The 12,564-nt window shown below is 34.3% G+C and overlaps 1 protein-coding gene across 1 annotated transcript; it reads left to right on the top strand.

Moving 5' to 3' along the window:
* Positions 1-3,895: 3,895 nt before the first annotated feature.
* LOC141819123 (RING-H2 finger protein ATL38-like) lies at positions 3,896-11,221 on the top strand. The gene is made up of 3 exons (XM_074706484.1): positions 3,896-4,320; positions 5,047-5,144; positions 10,630-11,221. The coding sequence occupies exons 1-3, from the start codon at positions 4,144-4,146 to the stop codon at positions 10,952-10,954; spliced, it is 600 nt and encodes a 199-aa protein (XP_074562585.1). The 5' UTR covers positions 3,896-4,143; the 3' UTR covers positions 10,955-11,221.
* Positions 11,222-12,564: the final 1,343 nt, after the last annotated feature.

Raw genomic sequence — 12,564 nt, 5'->3', positions numbered from 1 at the left:
AACCAACACACAAGAACACACAAGCAATCAGTAGGCGTAGAAATTTTTTTACAAAATTTTCAAGCTCGAGAAAAAAATATTTTTTTCCTTATTTAAACTTAATTTTCACAAAGAAAATTAAATTTGAAATACCTAAACAATTCAAAAAAAATTAAAAATACTTGAAAAATCAATAAAAAATAATAATCTAACCCGACTCATGACCTTCACACACTCACACACATCGTCGATTGACTTCATGCGCCATGACTGGTGAAGACACTTCGTCTTCAACCTCCATCCCTCCTCTATTTTTGATCTTTCGAACAGATTTACAAGTATACTTCTTCTGCAAAAAGGTGGAATCCGTCAAGCAGCCCCACACAATCGGCCTCACGACTATTTATGAGGAGGTAAATCGAGAAACTGTAATTGGTCACGACGCGAAAGGGTATTACCTAACTTCGTCAGGATTCAAACTCTTGTCCTCTTCTACAAGTCTGCTACGTCGTAACCAACTCAGCTATGCCTCGGAGGCTACAAGTATACTTCGAGACCACACAACTTGGTCATTGTTCATTGATTTTCTACAAATGATATATCATTGGAAAGGGAATTTATAGCACTGCACATAGTATCAAACCATTTTTCAAAACGACTACTAGACAAAAAATATGGGCTCCTAAATTACCAAGTTTGATCCACTTCATCAAAACTTTGATGAATTTTAATTCATCAACCGAGCATCAATTTGCAATGAAACATTCTAGATTTCTAATACATGTTATAAGGAATCTTCATTAGATTTCTCAAGGTCTGATTCTAACAATAATACAGAATTTGAACCTTGCAATCATCATGAACAAAACACTCGTATATGAAAAAAAAAATGCATATCATTCACAAACGAATATGCCAAACATTAAAACATGGTCTATCAAACAAGAATCATGCATTCAACCATGCTTGATACAAATGTTGAAAAAAAATTGATCAGTTGCTCTCTGGAACACAAAAAGAAAAAAGGTAAAACTCACAAAGAGTGATGTCCCTTCTTGTTGTTTGTGCCTAGCATCTCAAGGATGAATACAATGAATCAACTCTTTTTTCACGAGCTAAAATTCTCATCTCGAACATTCTCTATTTTTATATCTTTATTATACTCCTCCTCTGGATGTATATATAATGTCAGAAGAGAAGGAAAAAATTTCCTCCAAAAACTACCCACTCTTGCTTATTCATGTCAGGGATAATAACTCGCATGCTCATATGTAGTCTTGGGAAGTTATCCCACTTGCAAGAGCCCTACAGTTGACTTGGATGACTAATCGTCCAATTCCAACACTTTTGATATTATAGTTGATTTCAACTTTACATAGAGTTGCTTAAAGATCTCGACTGATTAATTCCTGGTTTGGTTTATTTTTATTTCATTGTGTTTTCGTTTTGTTTTATATGCTATTTTACTGATATAATTTTTCCTGTATATAACAAAAATACTATAAATAAATAAATTTGATGAATTTCTTAGTTATTCTGATTATATAGTTTTTAGGTCTTTTTTATTATACTATCATCAAGTGGGGGTGCCTCCTAGTGTACGAGAATTACACTCCCAGGGCATAACAAATCCAATAAATAAATCGTTGTCAGTCTAGCAAATAGATCGGTGGAGGTTGGGGTTGGTTGCATTCACAAGGCCAACATCGCAGTCATGGGGACCGAGATAAAGGATGAGTTGATTAAGATGGAGGCGACATTGCACCACTCAAGGGAGGAGCACGAGGGAATTGACTCAGCCGTTGGAAAAACTCCTTGAGGTCAATGCCCCCATTGAGGGCCTCCTAGAGAGGTCCTAGAGGTCGATGGGAATGCACCTCATGGAGAGGAGTCCAAGGGATACACATCACGGAGAGGAGTCCAAGAGACACACCTCCTTTATAACTGTTTATTACTACAAGTCTCAGTCTACGTAAAGACTCACACGTACTCAAGCTTGTGCTCCCGAGTCCTCGACTTCCAAGCGACCCAACAAACAAGGCACTCAGACTCGAGTGCCTAGAGTGCTCCCGAGTCCACAGGTACTCTAGTGCTCAAGCAGTTTGACAAGTCGAGATATTTGACCAGCTCGACAAGTTGTTAGGTCGGTTGGTCGACATATCAACAAGTTCGAAAGTCGAACAAGCTTGGCTCAAGTCGGCTACATTAGTTCGACAGCTTAGGCAAGTGTGACCTAGACAAATGGCGACTCAGCAAGATGGCTGAGCTAGTTCGGGGCGGGGTACGTAGTCCCGTCCTATTGATCTAGAGCATGTCAAATATTGCCAATATCAACCGTCAAACATATTAATCAATTGTCAAATATCCAGTTAAATTTGATATACTCGACATCTCGCCCAATCAATGAATATATTGATCAAATATTAAAATTTAACTCAAACCAATTCAAATTTGATGGATAAACTCAATCTTGAGCTTAGTATAAGCTTAGAAGGGTATGTGCCAGTTGTAGTGAGGATCTTTGGATGGGATGGAAGCCTCGAATGACTAAAATATTCAAATAATTTAGGAGTCAATTGAACACCTGGGGTTTAAAGAATAATATCCTTCCTCCTCCAACACCAACAAATAGGATATTGTTCATTAATATGCACTGTGAAAAAGATCAAATAAAAATTTAGAAAGAAAATTAACAATTCTATTTTAAATAAAATTATCAAGTTTTTTGATCGAGAATCTCCCAATGCGTTATTTTTCATAAAATAAATAAATATAAAAGCCGGACACGGAGGCTTTTAACAAAATTATTTATATTATTAAAAAAATTAACTACTTCCAAAAGGGAACAATAATCACTATATATATAATATGACATAATTGCCATCACAACGGCTACGACTGGTCGATCCCAATCATCTAAGAGCCATTTTTTATAATTACCAAAAGGGCCGTCAACGAAGGTATCATCATTTAAAAAGGCATTCCATTAACGACAACAAAATATAAAAAACATTCCACAGAAGGAATCTTTTCCTTAAAATATTACGCGATTATGAAAATGCAACATGCGATGGCAGGCAATCTGTCGAAGCATTATTTCATTTTAGGCATTTTTTAATAAGAAAATGTATGAAATGAGCGTTAAATAAATATATATATTTTCCCTTTTATGATGAATAATTTCAATGGATAAGGATGAGAATATTTTGTTGTGAGTTAGATCCTTAATTACTAGGACCACTCGTCCTTAAATTTAATGCAACACGAGTAACAAAGTTGACGAATAAGTTTTCTATTAATTAGGGTTTGGTACGGTTTGAGTCATCGATTTAATAAGTAAGCCAAGTTGAAAATTTTTCGTTGGTTTTGATTTACTTCAATTTGAATTAGTCAGACTATATTTTTAGTTGTAATTATTTATATCAAATTAAGAAATTGATGAATTGATTTTTTTTTTACAAAAATTAGGATGCCCCAAATTATATAAATCATGAAAAGAACATTTTTAAATAAATTAAAATTAAAAGAGCCCTCTATGAGATGTTTTATCTTTAAAATATTTCATATCAGATAGTGTTATAGTAGCTATCTCTAGTTGCTACAACATATAACAATTACTTGATTTCTTATTTTTAATATTATTTAGTAGTTATGATTAGCTATTATAATGTATAAAAGTTATTCGTAGTTGTTATTATGTATAAAAGTTATTTATTATTATTTTAAAATAATTTTGATAAAGTTTAAATAATTTTGAATAAGTTGATAAGGCTCTTATTTAAGGGGAAAAAAAGGAAACATTAAATAACATTCCGGGGAAATAAATCATAAAAATTAAAAAATAGGGGTATTTATGAATGGTGGGAGAGATAAATAGAAAGAATTTACTAGTAGCATCAGTGGAAGGAGTCCTAACTTCATTTTTTACTGTTTTTGATAAGCGGGGGCCGGCGCACTCCTCTCCGCCGTTCTGCCCTCCGGAGAATGCCACCGGAGTCCCTCCCCTGCTCCTCTCTTCTGGCTCCAGCGATTTGCAACGTCTCCTTGCGGAGTGACCTCGAGGAATCGCGGTAGATTCCGAGGAGAAGGAAGCGCCTTTATCGGCATGCCTTCTCAGTGATCGGAGGAGAGGAGAGTAGCGGGATTGGGGGGAAGGGAGGAATCATGGTCTCTCCGGGGCTTAACCTGGTGATGACAGTGATCGGATTCGCAGTGAGTATCATGTTCATAGTTTTCGTGTGCACGCGGCTCATCTGCGCGAGAATCCACCTCAGGAGATCGAGAACGTCGCTTCCTGATGACGCCGTCAGATCCGACCTTGGCATTTCCGGTTCTTATTCTGTGAGTTTATTCCTTCATCTATTTGCCTTTCCTGTTCCATAGACGGGAATAGTGGTTTTGAGTAATTAAGGACCGATTGGGGTTTAGAATGATAGCAATAAGTGGGGGTGCTTTCGGGTTTGTATCAAAGAAGTTTTTTTTTCCCTATAGACTGTACATGACTATAAGTCAGCGAATTTGGCTGCCATTCTGCTATTCGTTTTCTGTCCTTTTAGCATTTGACATCACATTCTTGCAATGGGTTGTCTTTGTGTCCACTTTTTCCTAGATTCTTGCAATGATAGTAACTCAAGGCAGATAGAAAGGCAAAATAGTCCGAAGGAGAGGGAAGGAGAGTTTTCTTTCCCCATATGGGCCTTGTTTGATTGCGAGTACCAAGTATAGAACATAGAATTGTTGAAGATAAAGGAAGGATGTTAATATTGGACAGGTTGCTTTAATTGACTTGTTTTGGTGCATTTTATCAAGTTTGACTTTTTTGGTTACCCATTTTTATTTTTGTTATTCGTTTTGAGACAATCTAGAGGCACACAGTCAACTACCAGTTTATGTGTCTCTATTTTCACTGCTTTCTTTTCCCTATTAATTGAGTTCCCTTATCTGAAAGAGGTTGATTGCTGTAGTCTTGGAATTTCGTCTTGATGACACTCTTTGACACTGGAAACTGTGATATTTGAACATAGATGGTTATCTATTAATTTCTTACTTTTTTCCTTCCTGAAACAGATACAACGTGGGATTCATGGATTGGAACCGATTACAGTCTCTAGCTTCCCTACAAAAAAATTTGGGGATATGCCCCTTCCATGCGGACAAGAAACACAGTGAGCTTTCATTTTTGTCATGTTCATATTCAATGCATGGTTGACAGTGTCAATAATTTGTATAAAAGATTTTCTCGCCTTTGTGGTTGTTCCTAAACCCTTTGGCTTTTAGTGTACTCTATGATTTGTGAATCTTGACTCTTGACAGCTAAGCAAAACTCTTGCTTTTATGCGCTTATATTGTGTGATTGAAATCTGTGCAATTCCAATCTTTCTTATGAAGCATGAAATTTCTTCTTATGCACTACTTCTAAAGTTATCTATGAAATCTTTCATAATCTTATGTTTTTGTTTGCCAGTTTCAGGTCTAGTTTTAACTTTGACAATCATACCTTCTTTTACATTTTTTGTGCAGATAGCATTACATCATTATTTTAGATGTATTACAAGTTATGCCTCCATCTTATATTCTTGTTTTGAACTCAGCTGCACTGTTGATTTCTGTATTCATATTTACAAGATTCTATTATCATACAAAATATGCTCCTATGTAATCCCACCTGTTTTATGCATACTTCAACATGGGAAAATGATTCTCTGAACCAGCATAAGAAAACCTTTTGTTGCCACTTTACTATGCAGAATGATTTGAGAGAAAAGCAGAAGAAATGTTGAATCTCTTTTACGATGCTATCATGATATATATTGGGTTTTGAAACTTAAGATAAGGATTAAGGATGAACTGAATTTTTTTTAGATTTTTTAATGACAAGTGTTTAGAATTGAATAATCAACACGAGTATATTGTGATGTTGCACTACTGGTTAATCTATTACTTTTCTTTGTATCTTTTTTTTTTGAAAAATACGAACTTATATGATTAGTTGATATCAAAGTTAAGTCTCTTCTCTATTATCTGTTAGTACCTTCATTGTTGTATTATTATTTACTTTATTTACTTGTCATGAAAGGTATGCTCTTTCTTCAAGTAAAACATTTGAACAACAAATGTAAACTGGTTTAAGCATTTTTGATGTGGTTATTGTTTAGGCCGTTTATTCATCACTTTATTCTCTAACAATTAGTTTCTTTTATTATATATATCCTATTTTAACACGTTATTTTAATACCTCTACATATTTTTGATGGAGTGGTGGTGTTTATCTGCTTGCTGTGCGAAATTATTGAGTTTATTAGCTTGATTTTGTTGGATCATTTGCATATTAGCTTGTCTTTCCAGGAAACTGATGCTGGCAAGGTTGCATCTTGCTATCTACTTCTACTTTTCCCTAATTCTTATTGTTCCTAAGATATGCCTCTCAATAAGATGGTTAAATACATGATTGGTTATCTAATCTGGTGGTGGCAACAACAAATAAACCATGAGCCCACTCCCAACTACTGGGAATGGCTATTTCCTTTAGGAATCATACCCTCCATTTAACTTTATATAGGTTGTATTGCTGTTAATTTAAAATATTTTTAGTCACACTTAGTTGTTTTAAGTAAGTTTTCTTTGGTTTTTGTTTATCCCTCACACCAACTGTAATTGATCCGATTTAATTATACCATTCGAACATCTCCATGCCTTGTTAAAGGATTTCTCCCACTGTCAAGAACTACTACTCAACTTCTCTCAAATGATATTTTTTATTTCTTATTTTTGGTTTCCAGCAAATTCATGTTAGCATCATAGTTTCTGCTACACTAACTTTTGTGTGTGTTCTTTCCTAATTATGCAGTACTCTAGCCCATAAAATATGGCTGGTCTTACTGCATTGTTGAAAATAATTTCTTTAGTACAAGGGACACAAAAGTATCACACAAGATTCTAGAAAATTATATTCCTTTTAACCACTCACTTTTTATCCTATTAATAATATCTTAATCAATGTTGCTATATTAACTTTCATGTGTGTTCTTTCTTATTATGCAATAATCTAACCCATAAAATATGGCTAGTCTTACCACAATGTTGAAAATAATTTTTAGTAGAAGGGACACAAAAGTATCACACAAGATACTAGAAAATTATATTCATTTTAACCACTCACTTTTTATCCTATTAATAATATCTTAATCAATGTTATATTTTCTACAAAAAATACTATGTTATATAATTTTGTGTACTCACTCAGATGATCTTTGGTCAATTCTAGGTATCTTATATCAATTCAAATTCACTGTAGTTTACAACTATATCTATCTTTAGGATATGAAGCTACTAGCTTTGTTCTCTTCTGCCTGCCGACTCTCTCTATATGTTACAATTTTGGAAGAATTGCACATTCCTAATCTTATTTGTCATGGTATTTCTCATAATATCATTGTTATCGTCGCAAAGTTTTTTTTTCTATATTATATTGAAAAATTTTACATTATTATCCTTAGAATTCATCAATCCAATTCAATAGAACTAGAAATATTTTTCTTATTATGATTTTTTAGACCTATTCTAGCTTCATTAGTTGGTATTGACTAGTTAAGCATTTCTCAAACATGACTTTGCAACTGATTTTTCTACTTCAACTTCTTCCCCCCATATACTCTCGTTACATGATCATTCAAATCTCCTTATTAGTGTTTCTAGTTGTTCCATAAATAATTTCTTATAGTTCTTAAAATTTCCTTTTGATTTGATCAATCAATCATATTTCAGGGAAGAAAACATTTATATATCATCTAAAATCTCTTTCATCATACATATTTTAGTGGAAAATTTTGATTTTGCCCTTGAAATATGTCATTTTCAAACTAGTCCCTCCAAAAATTCTTAAAATATCACAGAGTTTTCAAACTTGTAACTTCGCCCCTTAACCATTAACATTGTTAATTTATCTAATAGAATAATGATGTGGTGGATATGCCATGGTTTTGGGGTGAAATGACAAGAGTATGGAAACTTTTGGGTCTATTGATTTTAGAACTCTGGAGGTGAGCTTTGGGCGGCAAAATAAAAATTTTCCTACTTTACCAAGTTAGTTTATTATTGTTATAATCTTTATACATCATGATACACATTCTATTTTCATGTTTAATTTACTAAACATTAAAACTTGTAGCATTTTCCCCTCCATCTCATTTTGTGCCTAGAATATTGTTTTCATCTTTCCTGATCATTATATTTACGAATTTTTATTCTTCTTAAACTTTTGTATACTTTGCATTACTAATGGAATCCTATAATCATCTTTACTAACTCCAATCTATGACATTGTGAGAATTTTTAGTTTCTTTTGTAATGCATCTAGATGCACATTTGATGGATCACTTTTATTTTACAACAACAACAACCAAGTCTTCTCCCACTAGGTGGGGTCGGCTATGGATCACTTTTTTTTTAAGTTAAAATTTTGTTACAGTTTAAGTTACTTTTTGGATACATAAGGTTCTTCAAGAGTCCTCTAAGTTTAGGTGAATTTTTCAAACAAATATATTAAAAAAATTGGGATATTGGCCATTGGACACACTTAATTTCACAAATGCTTAACAGACTCATCTTCCTGGAGTGAAAAATCATGAAATATTCTCCCATATTTTACCAGGCACCATTTAGTTGACTGGATTAATTCATCAACCGATTATACATGATTGCTCAGACTAGATCTGTCTACTCAGATTAGACCTATGTAGATTCGTCAAGGTGAAATGACCATTTAACCTTGATAGACAAGAACTTCTCAAAATGTAAGTTTGAGGGCTTGTATAATTTCTACAACCTCCAAGAGCACACTGGTGGTCTTACATTTGCCTTTTAACTTGTAGATGTCAATCTAGGTGAAATGATCACTTCACCTTGATCAATATTTAAATGGAAGTGTCAGGGATGCATGAAATCTTGAGACCTACAAAAGAACATTGATGTTTCACATTTACATTTTAACCTGTGAATGTCCATCAAGGTAAAATGACCACATTTGCAATGGTCAAAATGCATGCTTGGTTTTACGTATATTTTGAAAGGCCATTTAGGTAAAATGATTATTTTACCTTGATAGACCTAAATTATTAAAATGCTAGTGTGGAAGCATGTATGATTTTCTATAATCTACGAGAGCACAGTGGTGGTCTCAAATTTGCATTTTAACATGTGTATGTCTACAAAGTGAAATGGTCATTTCACCTTGATGAACATACAATGGTTAAAATTAAAGTGTGAGAGCATGAATGAGTTCCAAAGAGCTCCGGGAGCATAATGATGAGTTCAAATTTGCATTTCAACTCATGAATGCCCATCAAGGTGAAATGATAATTTCATCTTTAATGGACATTCATAGGTTAAAATGGCGATACTGTTAATGTGCTCTCGGAGGCCCTATGAACTCATATATACCCTTTACTTATTTTGAATACTGTTATCCATCATAATGAAATAGACATTTCACATTGATAGATATCCATAGATCAAATGCAAATGTTTTTAGTGTTGATCCGTCATTGTGAAATGACCACTTCATCTTGATAGATATATATAGGTCCAGTTTGAGCAGTCAAGTGCAGTCCATTGATTGGCTATTTTGGACGATTAGATGATATCCGGATGAAATAAGAGGGCATTTTTGGGTTTTTACTTTAGGGAGGTGTGCCTATTAGGTATTTTTTATTAAAATTTCTTTGTGTGTCAGTTGACACAACCAAATCTTCTCATTTTGCCGGTCAACCAAGACGCAGAACATGCTTAAGATGATGAAAATCTCACTCAATGACACCTTGTAACTGTGACTTCACAAGACTCCTGAGATGGTGCTGAAGCTTCTGCATCATAATAATACTTCTAGCAACACCGACAACTTTGCTCAAGGCAGTTCTGATCGGCGAAGAAATTGTGAGATTTACTTCGGCGCGATTGCGCAAGCTTTCGAGATACATGCCACCACTCTGCAAGCTCCTGAGATGTATGCGACCACTTTGCGACTGATTCTGAAGATTCTTCTCACCTCTATTGTCGCCCGAGGCAACCTTGAAGTCCTTTTTAAGGCGGCTTCTTCTTTTGGTGCATATAACAGATCTTCTATGTGTCTTTCTCCTCTCTTACACCTGTCTCTTAGTTTCGTTTGTTGCTTTGGCACACCTCCGACACTGATTCTCAGCTCAGGCAGCAAATCTCGAGCCATTAAGGACTGAAATTCTAGTTTGGTTCAAGATTTAAACCTCAATCAATTCACAACTTTTAGTATGTGGTTTGAGCATTTAGCCTTGACAGTTAAGTCCTATAGAAGGATGAGTCTGTTGACAGTTAATTTGGATGCAGTCTACTTTTTCTCAGATTCATTCCCTCTTTCAGTGTCTGGTCTCTCAACCAGTCACCTATTATCTCTTAATAACCCCTCCATCATTACTTCTCTAAATTGTGACCAGGATAATGCAGCACATTCTCACATTCTGTATAGTCATTATGCCAACTTGGGCTATTCACTTGCATGAACTCATCTTTTTTCTTGAATAATTTGTCGGTTGTCTTTTGTTTCCATGTATAGTTTAACTTTCATTCGAATTTGGAATGGGCATATCTGAGATGCCTAACTCATCTTACTGCTTTTTGTAGGTGCACAGTGTGTCTTGCCGATTACCAAGAGAAGGATGTCTTGCGCATTCTCCCTTTCTGCGGCCACAATTTCCATGTTATTTGCATAGATATATGGCTCAAGCAACATTCGACATGCCCCGTCTGTCGAATTTCCTTGCGAGAGTCTCCCGATAGGAAACGCACGCTACAGCCTCTCTACTGCCCCCCTATGCGACCACCCTTTTCTCCACCAGAAGCTTTTGTTTCTGATCCATGCCGGTCTCGATTTGCCGAATCGGGTTTTTCTTCAACTGCAACCGAGCTCCAGAGAAGTGTACCACCTCAAGACGACCATTTAGTCTAATCAGTAACTATCATGGATCCATCTGCTAGTCTTGTTCTTCGAGTAAACTGCTCCATGCCAAGCAACAAAAATGCCTCAAGAATTCGATCAAATTCGTCGGAAACAGATGATTGTGATTGTTAACTCCATGACATTTGATAGCATTGTAGGGATTTAGAAACTAACACCGTACTTTTAACAGAGCACTGTTTTTTATTTGGTTGGTGAATGTAAAATAGTTTTTGAAGATTGTATTAAACATCCACAAATCATGATTAATTTTAGCATTAGATATATGGTTCGTCAAATTCTTGATCAATTCACAATCCAGTTAAGAGTTAAATGGAGTGTGGATAATATAATATAAATAGGGTATAAATAAGTTTCAATAAAAAATTAATATTTCAAATACTCCGTACAACTGCTGGTCATTTGTTTCGATGAAATAGTTTAACTTGTTTTGTTTTTCTGTTTTCTGTACTGAAGCGAGAGTTGGATGATGAATCTGTACTCGAATGCAAGGAAGTAGACAACAAAGCATGCGTTTCGAGTGATCGTCGCAAATTTTCACAAGTATAACACCAGCAGTAGTTTCCAGCCCTTCGAGATTGACATAGATCATCTTCTGTACAATATGATATTTGTGCAATCGACGAATTTGATCATAATCTGATGGATTGGTAGGAAGGATAGTGTTCAACAGATATTATATATATTGTGAAGGAATTCGTTTTCTAACATGAATTCTTAAACCTAATGAATTCGACAATCAAGAAAATATGTTGCTTTAGTTACATCAAAATCATCAACATCTACTAAATTAAACTTAAATGACGTTGACCAAAAATAAATATGACCTGAATATAGTCAAATTGTCATCGGCTCTGAGTCGTCCATGAAATTCAAATCTTGTGGAAGAAGAAGAATAGAAGGTAGGTCTTCAGTACGAATTAAGGTAAAGGCATCATAATCTCCTCATCAATATGTAGAAAGGAAATTTGTCAAAATACCTAATCCTATGGGGAATCATATATGTCATTATTTATAATGAACTCAATTCGCTCATCAATAATAATGATGCGGACGGGTTCTACACATATAAACTCACATCTGATAACTCAAACTCTCAATAACCATTAATTAGATTACTTAATGGATTTGTATCCATAATGACATAAATTCATGTGTTAGCCTATCGACTAGCGAGATAAAATCTAATAATCTCTCACTTGGATTATATGTGATTTATATATAATACACGAGTAATCCTTAGTTGACGTCAACATTAATATTAAACTTTACAAATAAAGAATACCCTTGTAAAATAATTTGATCCATTAATTCTATTGGTATAGAACTAAAAAGGTCATAGTTATTATAATATGATTGTAACAAGCACTAATCATAATCACAATACCAATATCATTAATGACACAAATCAAAGTATGGATGTATAGTATAGAAATTATATTAAATGTGATTTATACATATTAATTTTTAATTGATCCTTTGAAGACCCAAAGGGTCTTAATCATATCTACAAACATTTGATGCTAAATTATAGTACCAAATCATAATCCAAATCTTATGATGCCAAGAATACTCCTGGAATAATCATAACATATCTATAT

The sequence above is a fragment of the Curcuma longa genome, unplaced genomic scaffold, assembly GCF_044706935.1.
Source record: "Curcuma longa cultivar G26 ecotype Majalengka, Jawa Barat unplaced genomic scaffold, ITB_CL_G26_1.1 contig_27857, whole genome shotgun sequence".
Classification (NCBI taxonomy): Eukaryota; Viridiplantae; Streptophyta; class Magnoliopsida; order Zingiberales; family Zingiberaceae; genus Curcuma; species Curcuma longa.
This window is presented reverse-complemented; position numbering and strand designations above follow the sequence as displayed.